Source organism: Entelurus aequoreus, linkage group LG09 (genome assembly GCF_033978785.1).
Source record: "Entelurus aequoreus isolate RoL-2023_Sb linkage group LG09, RoL_Eaeq_v1.1, whole genome shotgun sequence".
Classification (NCBI taxonomy): domain Eukaryota; kingdom Metazoa; phylum Chordata; class Actinopteri; order Syngnathiformes; family Syngnathidae; genus Entelurus; species Entelurus aequoreus.
This window is the reverse complement of record NC_084739.1, coordinates 37,433,824-37,457,579: the sequence shown is the minus strand read 5'-3', so window position 1 is coordinate 37,457,579 and position 23,756 is coordinate 37,433,824. Positions and strand designations below refer to the sequence as shown.

Sequence of the window (23,756 nt, the reverse complement as noted above, 5' to 3'; positions counted from 1 at the left end):
ACAGGTGGGATGATTTGGGGGGTGGGCACATCCCTCTTCACCTCCTCAACCAGCAGAGGCTCTTGTGGGCTGTGGTTTTTGCCAGCACTGTGCCTAGTCCCGGGGCCTTTTTGGCCTGGCCTGTACGGCTCTCTAAAGTTTCCACAGCCGTACTGAGCCGGGGCTGGTGCTGGCGGAAGGCCCTGTGGCACCGCTCTTGGGCTCCTTCGGGTTGCTGACATTTTTAGAGGGGTCAGGGTTACTGCGGCGGTCCCAGGGGTGAAGAGAACTGTGTCTTCTGGGACTTCAGTGGCGGCGGAACTATGGTGGGGGTGGTGAGTGTCCTTGCTCGCGGGCATTGTGTGTGCCATGGCGGGGTGTTGGTGGTGTGGTGCGGACTTGTCAGGAGTTGTCCCCGGACCTGTGGGGGTGGGTTGGATCGGCCGAATCTCTTTTTTTAAAATGTTTTATATGCAGTGGAACCTTCTCTCCCGGTGCCCTAGAAACCTCCCACTTACAAAGACATGCACCTGGAGATTGGCTGATTGGCAACACTAAATTGTCCCTAATGTGTGAATGTGAGTGTGAATGTTGTCTATCTATGTTGACCCTGCGATGAGGTAGCGACTTATCCAGGGTGAACCCTGCCTTCCGCCCGAGTGAAGCTAAATAGGCTCTAACCCAATACCCAGCGCTGCTCTTGAGGTTGTCAGGGAGTTAGGTTAACTAACATACACATGGCCCAGCCACACACATATTAGAAAAACAACTGTCTTTGTCCTTCCTCACTACTATAGCAAGGAAACATCCTTGCCCATGCACACAATCCTGGTTTTGGAGTATGAATATTGGAGGTTTTTGCACCAGTTGCGAGAATAAATCTGACCAATCTAAGTCTAATACCAGATCTGACCAATCTAAGTCTATGAGCATGAAATGATGAAGCCTACTTGGATGAGAGGCGAAACGTCTTCTAAAACAAACCAAACAGTCCTATTGCAATCGATTAAATGCCCTGAGAATACAATGACCTGGATGAATGAGAACATCCATAGACATTCCAACAATTAGATTTACAAGGTGAAACTTATATATGATATAGGCTCATAACATGCAACTCAACATACTGTAGGTAAAGCCTTCTTTTGATGTAATTTTGATGATTATGGCTTGCGGTTTATGAAAACCTTGAATTGAAAATCTCATAAAATGTGTGGTTTTCAAAGACTGTAACGATCATCAAAATTAAAACACATAAATGTGCTCACTTTGCATGGTAATGAGCTTATATGACATATTAGTTTCACATTTGAAGTTGAACTGCTCAAATGAATGAACTTTGCACGATATCCTAATTTTTTTTGTTTCACCTGTATATACGTAGATGCCGTCTTTAGCACTGAATCAATCATACGTTGACGTAGCCGCCATATTAGAAAACCGAACGGAGACGATGCCTCATTCATGTGCTGCATAGAATTGTACCAACCAGTTTCGAGTCCACTCCAAACCACATCTTGTGAAATTACCTTTCAAGGGTAAGACTGAAAAAATACTTTTGATTGTATTTATACTATTATAACAAATTATCACACACAATACTGTAGATTCCCGAGGTGAAACCAGCCTCCAAAAAACAAAAAAAACTTTTATTGTTTTTATTTTAACTTTCATCCACTTCCTTGCTTTAGTTTAAGGGGCAGATCTGCCACATCCAATATGGCGGAGACGCTGACGTAGCGCAGAAATGGCTAATCCACTCAATGAGGCATCTATGTACGGTGTGTCCGTGTGTAGCACATCACACATACATTTTGTCAAACAAAAACAAGTAAAAAATTCACATTAACATTTTACACTTCATACAAAACCTCTCTTTATTGTAGAGCGTCAAAACAGACAGGACCTCTATTGGTTCATTGGCCAGCAAGTAGTAACTACAGTATGTTGCTATTGCTTGTATTCTGTCAGGTGCTGTTGTGCAGCAAGCAGTGCACTGACTTTTTAGTACACAATGGGCCTACGGTAGATATTCCTGCAAAAAGCAGATACGTGCAACAACTCAACCTCTGCCATGGAATCCCTAAACTTTATCAAAAAAAGATTTGTCCTTTGATATCAAGGATTATCCGTTGTTGGGGGGGGGGATTCCGAGATATATCGAACTATCTTGTGCTCCAGACGTCATTCTACACGACAAAACAGATGAAAACTTGGAAAAACACGTAGGCCTACAAATTCTTTGTGTGTGGCTGGGTCAAGGAAATTGGTATCAAAACTCTCCCGGATAAATATGACATTCGTGGCTGCATATCCATTTAACAAACTAACAATTATTAATTTATCACCATATTAAATGTTTGTCCTGTTGTCAAATGTACTCTGACACATTTGTGTACAAAATAAACAAGATAGGAGACGTAGAAGTACCTTTCCTGATTAAGTATTATTGAGCCTGACTTTCTGGTTTCTGTTTGTGGAAGATTAAATACAAAAAATTCAAGATAATAATTCAAAAGACAATAAGAAACATGTAAAAATACATCAATCAAACCTTTTTACGAAGAGGTCACTGCAAAATCTTTCGTTCTTCGACTCTGCTCCTTTTGACTCCTTGCATCACTTCCCAAACCCTCAATAAACTGCAATATGTCCAGAACTCCGCTGCCCGCCTGCTCACCGGAACCCGCTCCAGAGAGCACATCACACCTGTCCTTCATGACCTCCACTGGCTGCCTGTCAAATACAGAATCCCCTTTAAAATACTCCTCACCACCTACAAGGCACTCCATAACCTGGCTCCACCCTACCTCTCTGACCTCCTCCAGCCACACGTCCCGTCCCGTTCCCTCAGGTCTAGTGATGCTGGCCTCCTGGAGGTCCCCAAGACCAGGCGCCGAACCTGGGGCGACAGGGCCTTCTCCGTGGCTGCCCCCTCTCTCTGGAACGCTCTCCCCAGGCACATCAGAGATGCCCCCTCCCTCCCTACCTTCAAAACCACCCTAAAAACTCACCTCTTCACATTAGCCTTTCCAAACTGACCCTGCCCTTGGTGTTTCTTTATTATTTTTTTCTTTTTTCTTTTCTTAGTTTCTTTTCCTAATAAAGTTGTTTTAATCCCCCCCCCCCCCCCCCCCCCACACACACACACACACATGTAAAGCGACTTTGGGTATTTAGAAAAGCGCTATATAAATCCCAGGTATTATTATTATTATTATTATTGCACTCTTTCACTCTTCTTGATTTCATCTCGAGGAACTCTGAAGGAATGTTTATCCTTTTCGCAATTTGAATGGTTTGTACGGCCAAAAACAACGCAAGCATAGGCCATTTTACTTAGAGAAAGGCTCAACGGCACATATTATATATATATATATATATATATATATATATATATATATATATATATATATATATATATATATATATATATATATATATATATATATATATATATATATTCCGAGCGCGACGATGTCACATTATTGATGGGAAAATGCATTTTTAGACAAAATGATTTGCCTCCGTGGCTAGGAGACACAGAGAGTAACAAGGGTAAAACAATTGATTAGAAAGGATAGATTTTTAAAAATTATAATAAAAAATGTATAAATGATAAATAAATAAATAATACTTTTTTTTTTTACTTAGAACTTCCCGCGAGCCGGATTTTGGACGCCGGCGGGCCGGATCCGTGTGTGTATAATATTTACTAATTTATAATACAAATAAATAAATACAAATATATATATTGTAATCTGATTTAAAATCGGGATGAAAAAGAATCGCGATTCGGATGTGAATCGATGTAACTAACTATATCAACCAAAACCTAACTGAGTAGCTCGTTAGCTAACCTTTTTGGGAAAGATTTAGAGAGCAATTTCTCCTAGAAAGACATTAAATATTTCTTATTTCACAGTCAAACAATTACCTCGTTGTTGAAATACACACCATGAGCGTTAATGAGTTGTCATTATCACACGTGATAAGTAAGCGCCAGCATAGAAATGTTCTTTGTGCAGCAATGTGAGCAGCGGCACAACTCAATACATTGCATTCTGGGGCTTGTAGTCTTCATCGTACTTCACCACGTATTGATATCTTCCGTACCCAATACAATTTGATTCAAATTCAATGTAATTATTATTTGTTTATTTATTATATGTTATCTTTTATCATAAGTATGATTTTTATTAACTATCCTTATGTCTTTTGCTCAGCATTGCTCAATCTGACTCGTCCAACTAGACCCTACGTCACCGTGACGTCAGCATGTTTACCCGGAAATGCGAACTTATTTTCACGGCTGCTGGTTTAATCTTGAATTTGTCTGCAATTTCTTCGCGTTTCATTACATTACATGAAACTTGTATGCATTCCGTAACCTAAGGTATGTTAATATGTACAGTGGTCTTCTGCCTAAGGGTTTAACAGAAGAAGAGCTGAGTCCAGACGACGAAGAAGAGGAGCAGGAGAATAAAGCCGGAGAAGAGAGGGGGAGTCCTGCAAGGGACAATGATGGCTCTCTGGCAGGAACGCGAGCAAACGCTGTCATCAATGCCAGCATCGAATCGCCTATATGCAACCTGCCTGGTATATCCCAGGAAATGTGGCAAGTATGTTGTTTATCATTCCTCCGTGATCGTGTCATTCAGGACTCTTACAAACGGACTGCTCTGTATGTGTTTAAGAAATTCAATGAGCTCCGTGGAAAGAAAGATGACATGAAGACGCAGGGGAAAGGGAAAAGACGGCGACGCAAAAAAGGTGGCTTTTTTTTTTTATAGCAAGCATAGTTTATTCACTGTATTTTGTTGATTTTCCTTTAGGTCTGCTAGTCTTATTCATAACACCACGACAAACTACGCAGCAACATCCCATCCATCCATCCATCCATCCAAATTCCTACCGCTTGTCCGGAGGGTGCTGGAGCCTATCTCAGCTGCATTCGGACGGAACGGGGGGAGGGGGGGGGACACCCTGGACAAGTCGCTATCTCAAAATTAACATTGTAAAAGTAGAACTTTCAGTGCAACTAGATAGAACGTATTCACAGTGCTTCCCTTTTTCCACAATGTGTTATCAATCAATCAAAGATTATTTATATAGCCCAAAATCACGAGTGTCTCAAAGGGCTGCACAAGCCACAACGACTCAGGGGCCGCATTGGGTTAATATATATATATATATATATGTACATTGGGTTAATATATATATATATATATATATATATATATATATATATATATATATATATATATATATATATATATATATATATTATATATGTACATTGGGTTAATATATATATATATATATATATATATATATATATATATAATATATATATATATATATATATATATATATATATATATATATATATATATATATATATATATATATATATATGTGTGTATGTATGTTGTTGTGGCTTGTGCATCCCTTTGAGACACTCGTGATTGATTGATTGATTGATTGATTGATAACACATTGTGGAAAAAGAGAAGCACTGTGAATACTTTCTAGATGCACTGAAAGTTCTACTTTTACAATGTTAATTTTGAGGTGGCGACTTGTCCAGAGTGTACCCCCGCCTTCCGCCCGAATGCAGCTGAGATAGGCTCCAGCACCCCCAGCGGCCCCGAAAGGGACAAGCGCTAGAAACGACATACATATATATATATATATATATATATTTGTCGTTGTGGCTTGTGCAGCCCTTTGAGACACTCATGATTTTGGGCTATATAAATAATCTTTGATTGATTGATTGGGCGACCGGTGCAATGAACTTCGAGTGGATCTAAATCATAGTGAGAGAGTCCAGTCCATAGTGGGGCCAGCCGGAGATCGTCTTGGGTGGAGACAAGTCAGCAGCGCAGAGACGTCCTAAACTGATGCACAGATGAGTGGTCCACCCCGGGTCCCGACTTTGAACAGCTAGTGCCTCATCTGTGGTCACCTAATCTGTGCCCCCCCCCCCCTCCACGAAGGAGAGGGGAGCAGAGCAGAAAAGAGACGGCGGATCAACTGGTCTAAAAGGGGGGTCTATTCAAAGGCTAGAGTATATAAATTAGTTTTAAGACGGGACTTAAATGCTTCTATGTTACAGCCTTATTCTAAAATTGAATACATTCATTTTTGTCCTTAAAAACTCTGGATGAAAACCAACCTTTGCCATCCAACCTAAAGGAGCTTGAGAGGTGCTGCAAAGAAGAATGGGTGAAACTGCCCAAACATAGGTGTGCCAAGCCTGTGGCATAGTCCATCCATCCATTTTTCTACCGCTTGTCCCTTTCTGGGTTGCGGCGGGTCCTGTAGCCTATCTCAGCTGCATTCCGGCGGATGGCAGGGTACGCTTTGGACAAGTCACCACCTCATCGCATAGTATTAAAATAAAAAATTGGTAATTGTTGCCAAAGGTGCATCATCGCATAGCATCATCGCATACCATCACATAGTATTCAAATAAAACAACTCGAGGCTGTAATTGTTGGCAAAGTTGCATCAACAAAGTATTGAGGCTGTAAATACTTATGTACATGCGATTTTTTAGTTTTGATACATTTGCAAATTAAAATAAACAAAAACAAAACTTTCACATTGTCATTATGGGGTATTGTCTGTAGAATTTTGAGGACAAAAATGGATGTATTCCATTTTGGAATACTGCTGTAACATAAAACAATGTTGCAAAACAGAAGCACTGTGAATACTTAATGGATGCACTTAAAATATAGAACCATTTTTTCCTACTGTAAATGTTTGTATGTATAACAGTGTCTGTTTTGTCATCTGACAGGAACAAAAAGCGAAGAGCCAATAGAGACAAGGTACCAAAATGTTTTAGTATATAGAAAATAAGTACATTGATTTGTAATTTGCAGAATACTGACTATACATTTTACCATTTCCTGCCAGGTGTCAGTGGCAGGAGAAGTCGGAGAAGCACTGGGATGGGCTTAAGCAGTATTTTGGTGTAAATGATCGATTTTATCCCCCTGCAAGTTCCAACCCCCCACAGAAGGTAATAAAACCTTCTGCATTCCATGTTATCTGATTGCAAGGTTTAAGACCTTGTCTGCGGTGACTGTTGGAAACACCCCTGTCAAATCCTTTTGTGGTTCCGTGCCACTGTGTCCTTTTATTGTTTTATGCGATATGACATATGGATTAGAAGAATCCGTTTGGATACTCAACCTGACATTGAAAAGAATATTAAAGATTATGTTCAGCTACATTTAGTGATACGATTAGAGACACTCCTTTCTTGTGTGGTTGAGATTAAAGTGAGATCTAAGTTTCTCCTCTTCTGTGCAAATCCTCATAAAAACCCATATTTTGCTTCGCAGAAGAAAGGAGGGTTGGAGAAATAACTTCAAGAAATCCATGAACATTTCGCAATTATGCATTTTAATATTACAATTTAAGTACAAAGAAACTGCAAATGAAGCACAATGTGTGCGAGCTTGACGAGCATTTTAAGATGACCCAGAGAATAACAACTGTTCTCATTTTAATTTGAAATGATTGTCTTAATTATTTGGGGTGTATTTCTTTTATGTAAATAAATTAAGATTGGACTGATGTATCCACATTGACTGTAGCAACTCTGAAAGGATAATGACTGAAATGATTAACCAGCTGAATTAAACCAAAACTTTTTTCATTAATATAATGAGGCACCCTCAATCCCTCAAATGCAGTTCCTTATAATTCATATATAATTTATTTGCCGAAAATAATGAAGGTCTGTCAGTTTTGCTCTTAGGGTACAAAAGATAAATTTTAATATTGTTAATAATCAATGCCAACCGATAATAATTAATTATAGCTGGTTATGGGAGTGATGGCGTATCGTGCAAATTATTATTTTAAAGTGAACAATACTCTTCGCTTTTGCTGTCATCTATATGCAGTATTTTTAGTTCTTAAATATTTCATCAGAGGAGACACAGTTGTAGTTGCAGCTTCCTCATGATATATTTTATTTTAACATGATGACATTTTGGTGCTGAAGACATCTGGTGGTCTGCTTTCTTAGATAGGCTCATCACAGCAGACGTGCCTTTCGATCAGAATGCTCTGCTTCGTCCCGTAATGGAAATTTGTAATTAAAGTCACATTTATGTTTGGTAATCTCCTGTAGCATTTTTAAGATTTCCCCTCTAATATCCAATCAAAAAGGTTTTCATTTCTGAGGAGAAATCTACATATTTGTAGTAATGGCAGTCGTATTAAAAATACGGCCCTGGGGACTTTTGAAGTTACTCTTTGATTTTTCTTCCTCACTACCCTTATTTCCTCCCCAAAAAAGAAGATTTTTTTTTCTCTCTTTTGCAGTCCGGCCTAGAAAAGAGCATAGAGACGGCCATAGCTGAAGGGGACGTTGCAAAGGCGGAGGAGATGAGCGACAGACTCGCCACTCGAGAGGTACGTTGTGCTGATAAGAGATCTTTGGGGTGCTCCTGCTGTGACAAATCAGGCTAATGGATCCGTGGCCATTTCTGCAGCAAAGACATAGAAGAACATAAACACACCCAGACAGCCACCATTCAGTCCTGCAGCCCTTTTCCATTGAGTTAATGGAAAGCCCTCCCCTTAGTTTTGAAGTGCTGCAGTTTTAAAGGACTTTTGGCTCTGCTTTTTAATGAAGGGTACATTGCTTTCAAGCCAACTCTTAAATCATTCCGCAGGTATGAGTTTCGTACCTTTGAAGTGTACATGTCCCCTAAATGCAGTGCCTGAAGTTTTGGAACCTACCGCCTTGGTAGGCATCAAGGATCAAGTGGTTTGCAAGTAATTTACCATCAAATGTAGACTCCGTGCATGTAATCCTTTTTAAAAAGGATATAAGCAAAACTTTGCTTTGCTGCGTTTTGCTTATATTTTTCTTTCAAATTGGGAGTTTTTTGTTTCATAATACACGTTGCTCAGGGCAACCAATACTAGTTTACATTTTGCAATAGTTGTCAAAATGTTATACGGACAGCTGTTTGTTCTTTCACATTCTTCTAATGCCACACAAATTCAGGAGTTTAATTAATAGCGTAACAATTTTATTGTATGGCTACAAGTTGGTAATTTGCGTTAATTAGTTTAATTAACCCAGCTCCCTGATAACATTATTACAGTATGTATATGTGGCATTTGAAGCCATATCAAGGCAAAGTCCCCAACAACCCAAGTCATAAAGGGAAACTATATTTTCCTTAAATTTACACCAAATCTACAAGCTAGGTATTCACGCTCACAACGTTTTATTATATTTATTTAAATTAAGATATTTTAATTGTTATTCAAAATATTGTGCTTACGTTTTAAGCTGTTTTATATATTTTTGCAAATCATCAGGAAACAAGGGTTGAGAAAAATCATTTGTATCGTTCATTGATTAAATTCCATGATATTCAATGTAAGATATTGGTAAATTATTGTAAGTATGAGTAGATTGATGTGATATGTTCTTATCCAAGCAGTGAACAGACTGGTCAAATTTGAAGGTTTACAAAATCCCATTATGACTGGCACCTGCAGTGGGCTCTCAGAAAGCCTCTTAGAGTGCTGGTGGATGGTTTTTGCCTGATCCGAGGTGCCTGCCTCCCTGGCACCTGCTTTGCGTTTTGCCAGAGCTGTGATGGGATGTGACAGCAGTCTGGCATCCACCTCTCCTTGTTTAGCAGTGATAACTTCATTTGACCAAGTCCCAGAAACTTACTGAAGATGAGTCCCAGCAGCGCGATCATCATGTTCGAACTAAAAAAATCCTGATCCCCAGGATGAGTAGACTTGCTGGACGTATAAGGAAGGGAAGGCGAGGCCTAAAATCTGTATCACTGTATATATTGCAGCCTCTTCCGATAACAGTGTATATCACGATATATTAAATGTTATTTAAATTATAATAAAACCATTTTAAAACAGGTTGCCAAGACTCAGAGTTTGGCGTATGCGGTTTTGATTGATTGATTGAAACTTTTATTAGTAGATTGCACAGTACAGTACATATTCCGTACAATTAACCTCTAAATGGTAACACCTGAATAAGTTTTTCAACTTGTTTAAGTCGGGGTCCAAGTTAATCAATTCATGGTAGTGTAACACGTTGCGTCATTTCTGGTTGTATTATTTTTTTCAAAACTGTTATTAATCTTCTTGCTAATTTATTGTTATTATTGGGTTTCTTTTTGTTCTTTTGTTATCTACACCTCCGTTAAAATATAGCAAGCACTAATTCTTGTATTGTTTGGCTATTTCCTTATATTTGTTTTGGGCGATACTACAAATTTCGATATCGATCTAATACCAAGTAGTTACAGGGGCAGTATCAGTCATACCAATGCTGATACAGACATTAACTTTTCTAGATCATTGAATGATTACATTTTTGATCACGATTATAATCAGACAAAAGTTTTTGCCCTTAGTATGTAAACAAAAACGACAAACAATTTTTGGATAATAAAAAATACTAACCATGTAGTATCGACCATTTATTGATACTGTACTTACTGTCCATATTTTTATCGATTCACCCACCTTTTACATTCAAGAACTCTAGCTTAGCAATTAGCATATCCTCCTATGGTGTGTAGTGTAGCAGGTTGAGCTATTTATTTCCTTCAGTGATAATTGTACTTGTAAGAGACACAGTTTATTTTTTGCCATGGAGGTGAGGGTTGCTGACTTAGAAGTGGCTTTTGCACTGTGGAGGAACTTTAGCCGCTAGCGAGAATGCTACATTGCGTTGAATAAGTGTTTGTTCGCTTGTCACTGTCAAGTTTGCGGGACATAGCCAGAATGTGTTATCAAAAATGCATTACAAGGATGTAACGGTAGTAATAATTAAAAGCTCTATCGTCGGCCACATGTGTATAATTTATTTTGCATACTGTCTATATGTGATCTTCAAACTGTGTGGTACGCCAAAAAAATCACTTGATTGAAGTATTGTATGTAAGAGTTGTATGTTCCTATATTCAAACACAGGTTTCAGCAGCCAAAAATATTAAACATACTTGTTAACTAAAACCTATACCTTGTTTTTAAATGAATACCCAGAACTACAACGCTACCGTCTTTTAATATTGTTCATTATTGTGGTACTTGGAGAGATAATCTCTTTCTGACGTGGCACTCGGTGAAAAAAGTTTGAGAACCACTCGTCTATATCACCCAACCATTGCATCAAGGCAAAAAGAAAAAAAAAAAAAATCTATAATCAGTTGTAAAGGATTATGGTATATTTTTAATAGGTGCAGTCTGTTATGAAGATAGCAACATGTTTGTTTAGAGTCCTGTTGACTTCTGACTCGGCTCTGTGACAAATATTGTGAGGATCAATAATCCCCGGTGTGCCCAGAATCAATTTCAAGGTTATAATTGAGTGGCTCATTTGGTACGCACTGCCTTAGATGTTTAGTTTGTTTATGGTCTTAAGACCAAGACATGATTGAGGCAGGTTTTTCTCAGAAACAATAGGAAAAGGTTTTCTTAGCAAAATATGCAAAAGCATTTTGACAGCTGTGAAGAACTAAAGAGGCCTGTTTGTCCCTTAAGGCATTGTTTTGTAAAGAAAACACGGGTACATGTTGACATCAATGTTTATTCTAAGAGTAATGGAGGGGAGACAGAAAGCTGGCTGTCAGAATTACTGGTTTGTATATATTTCACTGTTTGGATTTACTATACTTAAGTCTTTTTCATGTGAACAAGTGGTCAAATGTAGCTGACATTTTTCAAATGTCAATGTTCTGAGTCACCCATTTGGGATATTAGAGTTTGAGTTTTTTCTTAATTTTTTTAATCTCTGAGATTCAAAACAAGTGCTGTTGATTAGTGCATGATGCCATGAGCTGTTTTACATATTTAAAGATGGAGTAAAAAAAACAAAACACTTCTCCTCATAGGTACCAAACGATCATAAATGTCTGCATGGCTTAGACAAAGTTTCCTAATGTATTCCTTTAAACCGTGCAGTTAGGGGCTCTTCTCTCATAAAAATGTCTGTAGGTTGTTCCTCTCATCATGTTAATACCTCTTTTTAAACACTTCTTTTTAGAAGCCATAGATGACACATGTGAAAGAACTCCCCGTTTCCAAATGAGTCCATGTAGCTCAGTAGTTTCAAAGGTCCAAGTCCTCCAATTAGGCAGACCGGGTCGCTATCTTTTAATAAATGCACACACACTACTTATAAGTTTCACATGGGCTAATTAATTCTGTAATTAGCATAACATTGAGTGACTGACACACAGTGTAGCCCAAAGCTCTATCAGGAGATGTGATAGCATCCATAAGCCTGTATTTGACAGATTGATTTTGCAGCTATTTCAGCTAAATGAAGCCGTGCAAAAAGTTGGTAACACTTTAGGCCTCCAAAGCTACAGGGCCTACATGCCAAAAGTGTACTTTAACCTGTGGGGAAGTGTGCTATGACCTTTCACTTTCCATTAAAAGATAATTGGTTTAGTTTATAAAACTGGACTTAATGCATTGTTCTATAGTTACACACAAACATACAGAATAAATACATTGATAAGTAACGCAATACAAAAAACTAGTTTTCTGGGAATGGAATGATTACACAGCGTACGTCGTCAGTAGTTAAAAAAAAAAATGGGATCATAAATTTCAACTTATTTTATTATTTATTTTCCTCTAAATTATACATACAAATTTAAATTTGAACAATAAACCCCACTAATATTTAGTCAAATGATCTCAACCACTTTGTGTAGCCATCATCAAGCTTTTGGCATTATTCTAGCTGGATAATTGACCACGCTGGTCGAGTTAATTCAGGGTGCATTCCCATTTGTAATTTTTTGTCCGGTAAAACCGACTACAGTCCGTTTTCCTTGTTAGTGGAGTGTGTTTGTTTGTTTGGTCACGTGCAGTCCAGGACTTAACGGACAGAACCAAACCAAATTTGGGGTTTAACTAAATATGATTTCACCAAGCCAGGCGATGCATATTAAAGGGGCCCAATTATGCAAAACCAAACTTTTCTAACCTGATGGTATCTGCTTGTGTGACGCAGAGGTAGCAACTGCAGAGCCCTTCCCTACCAACAACAATGCAAATCATGCAGACTTTGTGAGATCCAAAAACGACTACTTTGGGACAAATGATGGTCCAGAACCATATATTTTTAATCCTGAATATAAGGAGGATGAGCTACAAGTTTTAGAAGCTATGCTAAACAGATCCGGCTTTAGTGAAACACTAAGCATCATGTAGCAGTAGGGATGGGAATCGAAAACCGGTTCTTATTCAGAACCGGTTCCCTGTGTATCAAATCCTTGGAATCGCTTGCCATTTCATCTAGTGGATCTCTTAACTGTTCTTCCAGGTGGGGATAACGTCATTACAAAATGTATGTAGTGACGCCAGCAACATGTGGTGTTACTGGGCGGAAACCGCGCACCGAAGTATGCCGACATTTTATTAATAAAACCACAACAGCGCTACTTTTAATGTTTTCATCAAAAGGAGGAAAAAAAAGCAATATGCTGAAACATTTGAACATACAGCATACAATGAATGTCGTGTTTTTGAACCGCGCCAATCTCATCCCAGGCAGCAGCAGTCATCTGACGTAAATACAACAGGTACTAATACCACCAACAATGTTAGAGCTATTATCTATTAAATTGAAATGAGTGCCTTCTCATTCAGATGAGCATTAGGAGACATATTCTGACCGGTTTAGAGGTGGGCAGTAATGGCTCCAGTTCATGTCCGGCGCAAGTTTGTACCGCAGCAGGGAAGAGTAGCACTTGGCCAGGAACGACGAAACTCACCCAGCAGTGACTAAGTTTGTGTTCAAAAGCTTACAACAATTTGCCACATCAATGCTCCTTCTGTAGATGAATGTTCAATCTAGGGCTGCAACTAACGATTGATTTGATAATCGATTAATCTGTCGATTATTACTTCGATTAATCGATTAATAATCGGATAAAAGAGACAAACTACATTTCTATCCTATCCAGTATTTTATTGAAAAAAAACAGCATACTTGCACCATACTTATTTTGATTATTGTTTCTCAGCTGTTTGTACATGTTGCAGTTTATAAATAAATGTTTATTTAAAAAATTTAAAAAAAAATAAATATATATATTAAAAAAAATTTAAAAAAATAAAAAACTCTGCGCATGCGCATAGCATAGATCCAACGAATCGATGACTAAATTAATCGGCAACTATTTTAATAATCGATTTTAATCGATTTAATCGATTAGTTGTTGCACCCCTAGTTCAATCCAATCACATTTTTGCTCAATCATTATATTATACAGGTGGAACTCATAACATTTGAATATCGCGTAAACGTCCATTTATGTCAGCAATTAACTTCAAATGTGATACTAATATGTGACATTAACTCATAACATGTAAAGTGACATATGTCAAGCCTCTATTTAATACAACTTTGATGATCATGGCTTACAGTTTTTTGTTTTTTTTAAACACAATATTCTTAGATTTTCTATTTAAGGTTTTCATAATCTGTAAGCAATAAACATCAACATTATATAAAAAGAAGGTTGAAATGTCTAATGTTCAATGTCATTATATTAGCTTCACCTTGTAAATCTAAACAAACCTTTGCACGGTATATTGCACAGTATATTTTGTAGGTAGATGACAAAGATTCTTAAAAGTTTTAAAAATGTTACGAAATGTTACATTCTTGTGTAATGTCCACATGTTTTTTATTTAGTCAAATTCTACAGATAATTTTTTTTTTTTTTTAAATGTATTGTCAAAAGTTTTTTTCTATGTTATGTGCCTCTTAAGACCTCACTGTTGGCTTTGTAAGGTCATGTTAGCTCTAAACCAGTGGTGTCAAACTCAAGGCCCTATGGGATGATATTTGATTAGTATTAGAACAGGCCCGCGGGCCACAGCCGCCTGCTACTGTTTTGCACGGACCATAGTAAATTTTTGGGGTCCCACTTTTTTGTAACTGTTTTGAAAACAAATGACAAATGTATGCATTATCCTGTTATATCTCACATTCTATATTGTGTTTTGGAAAACAGTTGTCATAAACGTTACTTAATTCATAAAAAAAAATTATACAAAAGAAAACACATTTTTATGCATATGTAAATGTATTCAGTTATAAACATTCATTCACTTTCTGCTTTTCTTCATGGATCTACACTTTACCGCTGCTGGTATTTTGAAAAATATTTTTATATTATTCTATATAAAAATGTAATTCACTATATAAAAAAATGTAATTCACTTATTGTAATATTTTCAGAATGTGTTCGTTTTATTTTTGGCCAAAGTAAGATAGAGAAAACAATCTGAAGTTGTCTTTATTTTTTAGTTTTAATGCCATGATTTTAATAGTCCAGCCCGTGTGCACACATTTTCCTCAGTGCGGCCCTTGAGCCAAAATTAGTTTGATACTCCTGCTCTAAACCAAACAAAATTGTTGCTAATCCATCATATTGTTATGTTTTTTTCCAAATAAGAATCGACAAGGGAATCGATAAAGAACCAAATCGTTAAGCAGAATTTTAAGTGGAATCGGAACCAGAAAAATATTTTCAATCCCTATGTAGCAGTATTGCTAAACGCTAAACAAGAAATACAAACTACAAACATAATTAAACGATCGCTTATTGTACGATTTCTGCTCTCACTGTGATGACAACTGATACGATGTCCATAACTTCCTCTTTAGATGAATAATAATTTTTAATCCACACGACGAAGGGTTCCAAATGTTGCTACTGACACTGTTTTCTGCTGTAGTGTGTTTGTCTCCATCTCCAAGTATAAAATGAGTGTTACAGATAATACGATTCGTGGCTAAATGCCCCTGATATCCAGATGAGAGCCATGATTTATAATCCAGAACAATTTTGACGAGCCGGGACGCGATGCAGCAGTAGCAGAACGGCAGCAATTAAGACTTCGCCGGCTCAATGCTGCAGTGCTGAATAAACTTCTTCTTTACAGTTTTACGGCAGTTAGCATCCATATACAGTATGTTGCATTACTGCCATCCTCAACTTAATTTTATAATTACATTAAAGTCTCACCTTGAGTACAGTGCATCATAAACTTTAGTTAGCTCTCGGTTATCAATGCTAAAAATACTTTGTCTGTGTTAGCGTTTATAATAACAAGATTACTAATATTTGGTTAATATTCAGGTCACAAGATGTAAATAGAGTATTGTTTGTGGGTTTTGGATGGTGTTTAAGGGAGTTTTGTGGGCAAAATAGAGAGCCCCCATAGTTAGCTGACTTTGTATGTGTTTACTTATTTATGACTTAAAATGCATAAAAAGACAAAAACATATGTGTACATGTTCTATATAGGGATTGTGAATGATAGACAGCCCATATCTTTCTAATTTTTGTGTTTTTCCAGTATGACTGATCTGATAACATGGTCAGAGTGCAGAAGCGTTACGACAGTGACATCAATCTCCGGAAATAGCCGAAGTTATTCGGAGCGAATATTCAAAATGACTGACTGAATTTGTGGCATTTAGTGATGTTTAAATGGTATTTTCACATATTTTGTGGATTGTAAATACAATTGGATATGGTTTAATGGATATAATGAAACACAATTAAGCATATAAAGTCAACTCGTTTTCCAGCCGCTTTATTCACTTTAAAACCAGGTTTGATATGTGTTTAGAATTATTGTCCTTTTTGTTTTTGAACACCCAATTGTGTCCAAGTTTCAGATACATTTGGAGTTCTCTTTTTAACTTTTCTACCCACTTTGTGTAATACACCAGTACCACAAAACAGCCCAGATGCATGATTCCACTTCCATGTTTGACAGTTGCTAATAAGGTTGGGCATTGTTTGAATATGGATGATTCTGGTTCCTTGTTCTTAAAACATTACCTCGACTGCTCCAAACATACTTTTTCTCACATGACAATGTTAAACTGTCTTTACTGTGGACACTGACACTGGTGTTCCCACAGTTTCCAGTTCATGACATGCTTAACCGTTGGTGCTTCTCAGTCGAAGCATTTGTGCCTGTGTCTGCGTGGGTTTACTTCTGGTACTATCACTTCCTCTCACATCCAAAACACACGCCTGTTTGGTTAATTGGAGACTAAACTGTCCGTAGGTGTGAATTGTTGTTTGTCAGTATGTGGCCTGTGATTGTCTGGTGATCACTCCAAGGTGTACGCTACCTCCCAAAGTCAGCTGGGATGGGCTCCAGCTGAATGAAGACAAGCGGAACAGAAATTGAATGGGTGGATAAGACAAATGTTCTATTTTAACTACACTGAGTATTTACTAATTATAGAGAAAATGCTTTTTTTTAAGTCAGTCAAACGTAGACTTTGAACGCCACACTATTCTTTTAGTAATCAAGTCTTTTGTTATTGTTTTAATGAATAATTGCTTACTTTTTACCTCTTAAAATAACAGTGCAAGTAAGGTCTTTTGAAACTGAGGTTGTCTTTCATGTGCAGGAAGTAGGTTTATTTTCTAACAAAAGACTGTCACACCACGTTAGAGTGTAAAGTCTCCCCGTAGCACTCATCTCAATTATTAGAAAGACATTACCACTTCAAAACAGAAACTCTATTCAGTCTTACACAATAGGGGCTGTTGGGCCAATTTCATGACTCCAGGACCTTAAGAATATACAAACTCAAAATTACATTACATGGCCTCAAAGAGCCAATAGATGACACATGAACAACCGTATTATGTACATGGTATTCTGCCGATCAGAGTAACTTGCATGCTCACGTTATCACATTTTTTAAGTATAGTCACTTGATCTTATTACTTCTGCTACTTATGATATTCAAATACATTTGCTTTGGTTAAGTCTCTGTCAAGATGTGTTTTAAAACTTGACTATTTTAGCCACCATTATCCCACCAAGTTTATTATATTGCATTATTTTGCTCAAAATAATGATAAAACCTGCACTGCAGAAGAAATATACAAGTCTCCTAGTTGGAAATAGCAAATAAATTGATGTTATGACAACACAATTCATCTAGTGTTGTTTTTTGTTTTTTTTCATTGTTTTTCTACTAAAATGTCTTTTATTTTTTGTCGTACTTAAGTCCTCTAAATGTATTACATTTTAGTCTATAGTTTAGTTTCCAAACTTCTTAGTCGACTAAAATTCCAGCTTGGATTAAGTTCAAATTTAATATCATGCGCTGTTATTGTTTTATTTTTGGCAAAGCCAATTCTATTTGTATTTTCAATCCAGATTCAGAACTGACCGCAACCTCAAAAGGCCACATTTTCAACGAAGTTTGGGCTGTGTATGTGTTTAATTGTTGTCGCATCTCCCAGCGAAATCTGAACCGTGTCCCGAAGCTGTCACGTGGTATGGCCGGGCAGTGAGGCTTCACACGTGAAGTAAGCCTTGATACGCGCTTTGCAGAAACGCCCCCTACATTACTCCAGACACGCCTCAATGCCTCGGCACATCTCGTCACATCACTAGCTGTAATCAATCACGGTAATTTACGATAATTGAAATTTGAAACAATAGTACTAACCTTCGGGAATAACATTTAATACCGGTAGTACCTTAGTGTTATATTATTTGACCTGAAATTACTAAAACATGACATTATTTTTTCAGATGTTAAATGATAACATTATATGAATAACATGACTACTATATGAAGTAATACATTGATGCTGCAAAACTCACCAGGCATTAATAATTCAACAATATCAGCAATAAAAACAGCAGTAAACTTAACAAAAAAAAAAATTAGAGAGAGATTATTGTGTGCTTTGCTTCACTAGTTAGGATGATTCGCCTGCAGATGCTGCTACAAGCTAGATGTGTTTTTATCAGTTATAATCGCTCCACAAGGTTTACATTAGGGGTGTCAAACATTTTCTTTGTGGGCCGCATCGTAGTTATGGCTGCTCCTCAAAAGGGCGCTTGTAACTTTGAACGTGTATGAATATAAATGTATAATCACCTCATTATATTATTACACACACTTGCCTGCACATTTGATTATTTATATTATGTTACTAACACATTTCTTAATAAATTGCTATAAGTAAGGGGGACAAACAACATTTTTGGTATTTTTAAAAGCAAAAAATGCTTGGAATATCTTGTGACATGATCATGGTCAAGTGCTATATTGACACTTTTGTGGGCCACATAAAATGATGTGGCGGGCCAGATCTTGCCCCTGGGCCTTGAGTTTGACATCTGTGGTTTCCACACTGTCTTGTTCTCTATAGTGTCAAATGTAAAATGTGTCCATATGTCTACTCTTCTTAATGCCCAGCAAAGGTTCTGTTAGGAAGGAAATAAGGTCTAAACCAGGCATCCCCAAACTACCGCTTGCCAGCCTCCAAAATCTGGCCCACAAGACGTCCCAAGTAAAAAAACAAAAAACCTGTCCAGCCGCTCAGGCAAACCATACTGTTAATGTAGATGCCCATATCTGCTTTACAGATTTACTTTAAAAAAGAGAAATGTGTGTAATACTTCTATTGTTGCCTTTTTGTATTTGACTTTATTAAACGTTATTTAGTGTTTGGCGCAGCCGGAGCTGAGCAGGAGGTGATGGAAAGAAGATTTAAAAAAAAAGAAAGAGGACCTGGGGAGAGAACTGTAGGGATAAGACAAAAAATATATATATGTGTGTGTGTGTGTGTGTGTGTGTGTGTGTGTGTGTGTGTGTGCGTGTGTGTGTGTGTGTGTGTGTGTGTGTGTGTGTGTGTACTTTGCTAATCGTATGTTGATGATTACAATCCAAACACTGTTAGTTTCCTAACCAGTTGTAGTTCTAGAGTATTTTTTAGTAGCCAACGTGAAGGTATATTTTTGAGGTGAAGGATTGTAAAATTTATATTACATTTTTAATGATAATAATTTTAGTAAATTATCTACTAAAAAACAAAAACAATGTGTGTTACATTACATGAGACATAGGTTTAAAAAAGACAGTCAAACGAGGTTGGTAGATGAGAAAAATATCTAATGGTAAAATATAGTGTAGAAATGCACCCAATTGATTTTCAAAATGTTCTTTTTGGGTTTGTGTGGCATCACCTAGGGCTGATAGAAATGTTCCTCTTTTTCTCTAAAAAGGTGCTCATATCCCTGCTTAGTACAGACAACGGAATCTAAAATAGTAATATTTAATAAAAAGTTAATATACTTCAACCTTTTATGATTTTGTTGCATTAAAGTGTACCGATGGTCATTATAGCACAGCTCAAATTTCAGTAGCACTCCGTGAAAGGGAAGCCTGACTGTCCTTGAAATCTACTCTTTGTAAAGCCGGCTTTAATAGCTGTAAAACAAAGGTTTTGTTACAGGCAACGTGACAGCTTAGCTAAAACAAAGAACACAACTAAAATTGTTTCATGATGTTTACATTGTTTTTTTTCCCCCCCTCAACACCTTTACTCTGCCCTCCCCGTGTTTGTAATCAAGAAATTAATGAGCACAGCGTTCAAGGAAGGCGGGCTTTATCAGATTTTGACTTCCGCCTTCCCACATCGGAGAATTAGGCTGACTGTCCCCACTGCAACCCCCCTCGGGCCACCATGCAGAGAGTTTAGTGAAACTCTCCTCTTTGTTCTTTTCCTCCATCATCATAAGCAATTTATCAGGGATTGAACTTTTATTGTATCTCTGAATGACTCATATTAGATTTTTGCCCATTAATTTTGAAATGGATTTCAAAAATGGGTACAAAGCTTTTATCAAATGCCTGGGAATCTCATTTGGATTATTGTATTTCATTAATTACTTGATAGACAAAGCATACTTTTCAATGTCGATGTGTGTGCCATTTAATTAATTAGCATGTTTTCTCTTTTAATTAAAGCCATTTTTAAATAGGAGCCCACAGCAAAACACATATATAATTTGTTTGTAATTAGGCCTTAATTGGTGGTAGTGAAAGCTTAGCACCCGTGGTTTCTTTTTTCATGATTGCCATTTTATTGCCAGTCACTCAGTAATTAGACTGTTTTCTCTAATTAGCTTATAAAACTGTTGATGGCATATTATTCTAAGTGTGAGTTCAAAGCTTGTTAATAAGCCTACCCCACTCAGAAGAGGCAAGATAATGGATTGTGCACAAGCAAGTGAACTTTTTTTGTGTCTATTCCCTAACGATGAAACGTCATGTGTATCTCAAATCAGATTACTTGAAGCGAAAATTGAGACGTTGATGTTCGTCTGTGTCTTCCCCAGAGTTATTTTTCTTTTGCCTGTCATGTAATTGTGTTTGTCAAAGTGGTGGCAAGATTACAAAAGCTCTTTGGAGGCTGCCCACTAGGATGTGCACAGGGGCTTTGCATTGTAACTGAAATAATCGCGCATTGCATATATTCAAGCTTCCGTGGTACCCATTGTTCACAGCGATTCCAATATTGCTGAATGTCGTACTAAAGCTGTCATCGCAGGTATCAACCAAGTACCAACTAAGAAACTGGACATGTTGGCAGGGTTTGCTTTGTCTGTTGATTGGCCTTTTTTGAGAAAATGATTTAACAATTTAACGGTGGAGATTTCCACATGAAGAAATAATTATGTTACAAATCGCAACAACTTGTTTTCCTAGATCTTTTCATCCGAATGGGGAACTGCACTCTTTTTTTGAAATGTGCCTATCATTCATCATTTTTAGAGACAAGAACATACACCTTTCTCTTTTCTGAGCATTATAAATCCTAAAAAAACATAAGCAAGAGGCAGCTCGCAATGCAGGTAATCGGGATCTGATGTATTCTGCCTATATAGCCCTCAAAAAACAATATGTACGAGATGTAATTATGTATGAAATGTAGTAACAGAGACATCCATAAAAACAAAAAATAAATAATAAATAATTACAGCATTTCACTCATTTTAAGCATTACTGGAACTTCTTTCCTGGGTTCATTGATTTCACAGTCTGCGTAGCAACTGACGCTATGTCCGTCAACAACAACTACTAATTGTGGCAGAAATTGTGAGAGGGACGACTACTTTGGGACAAATAATGATTGATATCCTTATCTTTTTTAAACTTGACTATAAGGAGGATGAGCTACACGTTTTAGAGGCCGAGTGCTAAGCAGATCCAGCCCAATGGTTAAACATTAAACCAACATGTAGCTCTAGTGCTAAGTGCTAGACAAGAAAAACAAAATGGGAACAAAACAATCATTTAGAATGTCCTCACTCACTAGGATGGTTGTATCTTTCAGCACAAGCTTGTGTAAACTTGTAAATTCAGCATAGCCCTCACTCCTCAGGTAAATAATGTTGGGATAAAACAAGCATGTTGCCGCATCTTCTTAGCGATGTATTCAGGTCTAAGTTAAACAAAGTTGACCAACTTCTCGGCTTATGGGCAAAAACTTTGACTATACTCACCACGACGCATTATTTATAATCTAGCAATAACTTTTTCAAATGCAAAGGCGAGTCAGCAGCAGTTCAGTAAGTCAGTAGCTAGCTTACCTCTCTGTGAGCAAGACATGGTGTTTTTAGAAGTAGTTACCTCTTATAATAACAATATAGCTTGGTTAATATGTTAATATGCAGGTCACGGCATGTAAATTGTGCGTTGTTGGTGTTTTTGCATCTTTTTTAGAGGGCTTCATGGGCAGAATAGATGACTCCATTTACTTGCATTGTTAGCCGCTCCTTGCTAGCAGTTTTTCACTATTTAGAACACACAGAAAAGAGAAGAGGTCTTGTCTCAATTAAGGGTAATTAATAAATAAAAAAAGTGAAGTTCCTCTTTTAAGATCCAATTCATAAATGTGGCTATACCCATACTTACATTAGATCCTGTATTGCCTTAACATTGACATATCGTCCTGAAAGCCAGCGTCCACTACAGTGTGCATTTATGTTTTGAATAACAGGGTTATATTTCCGAAAATCTGTAATTTTGACAAAAGAAATAGACCGAAAACAAATGTTCACTGCAGAGGATGCTGGTTCTCATGAGGATACACAAGAATATAAATACATTAATTGTGTGGAATACATCACAAAGTATAACAAACACATAGGAATGGAAACCATTTGCCTGCTTGACAATACATGCAATAGGTTGGATCAGTGGTTATTAAACGTTGTTCCAAAAAACCACCCCAATGACCAACATTAAAATACAGTAGTGTAGTAGACCTAAGTATTCATTAAGAACAAAGCAAACGTTTTATTCAACAAGTATATTTCATATCTTTGTCCACTGTAGTATTTCACACACTGCACTAACATCATCAATGATACTCCGTATACAGTACATATTTACAGACTAGTTTTTCCCGATACCAATATTTTGTTACCGTTACCAAAATGTATTTCAATACTTTTCGATACTTTTTTAAATAAATTGGACCACAAAACATCACATTATTGGCTTTATTTTAACAAAAAATGTTACGGTACATTTCTTATTGGAAGTTTGCCCTTAAGTAAAATACTGAACATACAAAACAGTCTTTTAGTATTAAGTACGCAAACACAGGCTCCTAATTTAGCTGCTGGCATATTTTCCATTCTATTATTTTGTCAACATTATTAAGGACAAGTGGTACAACATTAATTATTCATCTAATTGTTAATTTACTGTTATCTGCTTACTTTCTCTTTTAACATGTTCTATCTACACTTAATAATCACTTATTCTTCTGTTGTTTGGATGCTTTACATTAGTTTTGGATGACGCCACAAATGTTGGTATCAATCCGATACCAAGTCGTTACAGGATCATACAATGGTCATAATTTAAGTCCTTGTGT

At 37.1% G+C, this 23,756-nt stretch overlaps 2 protein-coding genes across 2 annotated transcripts in view; one reads left to right on the top strand and one right to left on the bottom strand.

Annotated features, from left to right (window-relative positions):
* Positions 1-2,588, bottom strand: part of pik3ap1 (phosphoinositide-3-kinase adaptor protein 1) — a 132,891-nt gene extending 130,303 nt beyond the window's left edge. The window contains exon 1 of the mRNA XM_062058691.1: positions 2,534-2,588. The gene's annotated coding sequence lies outside the window, so the exon portion shown is untranslated. The remainder of the gene's footprint in view (positions 1-2,533) is intronic.
* A 1,661-nt stretch (positions 2,589-4,249) lies between these two features.
* Positions 4,250-23,756, top strand: part of fam204a (family with sequence similarity 204 member A) — a 29,186-nt gene continuing 9,679 nt past the window's right edge. Inside the window, exons 1-5 of the mRNA XM_062058689.1 lie at positions 4,250-4,601; positions 4,677-4,752; positions 6,791-6,821; positions 6,910-7,015; positions 8,332-8,421. Of these exons, the coding sequence (XP_061914673.1) occupies positions 4,386-4,601; positions 4,677-4,752; positions 6,791-6,821; positions 6,910-7,015; positions 8,332-8,421 (519 nt within the window). The 5' untranslated portion in view covers positions 4,250-4,385. The remainder of the gene's footprint in view (positions 4,602-4,676; positions 4,753-6,790; positions 6,822-6,909; positions 7,016-8,331; positions 8,422-23,756) is intronic.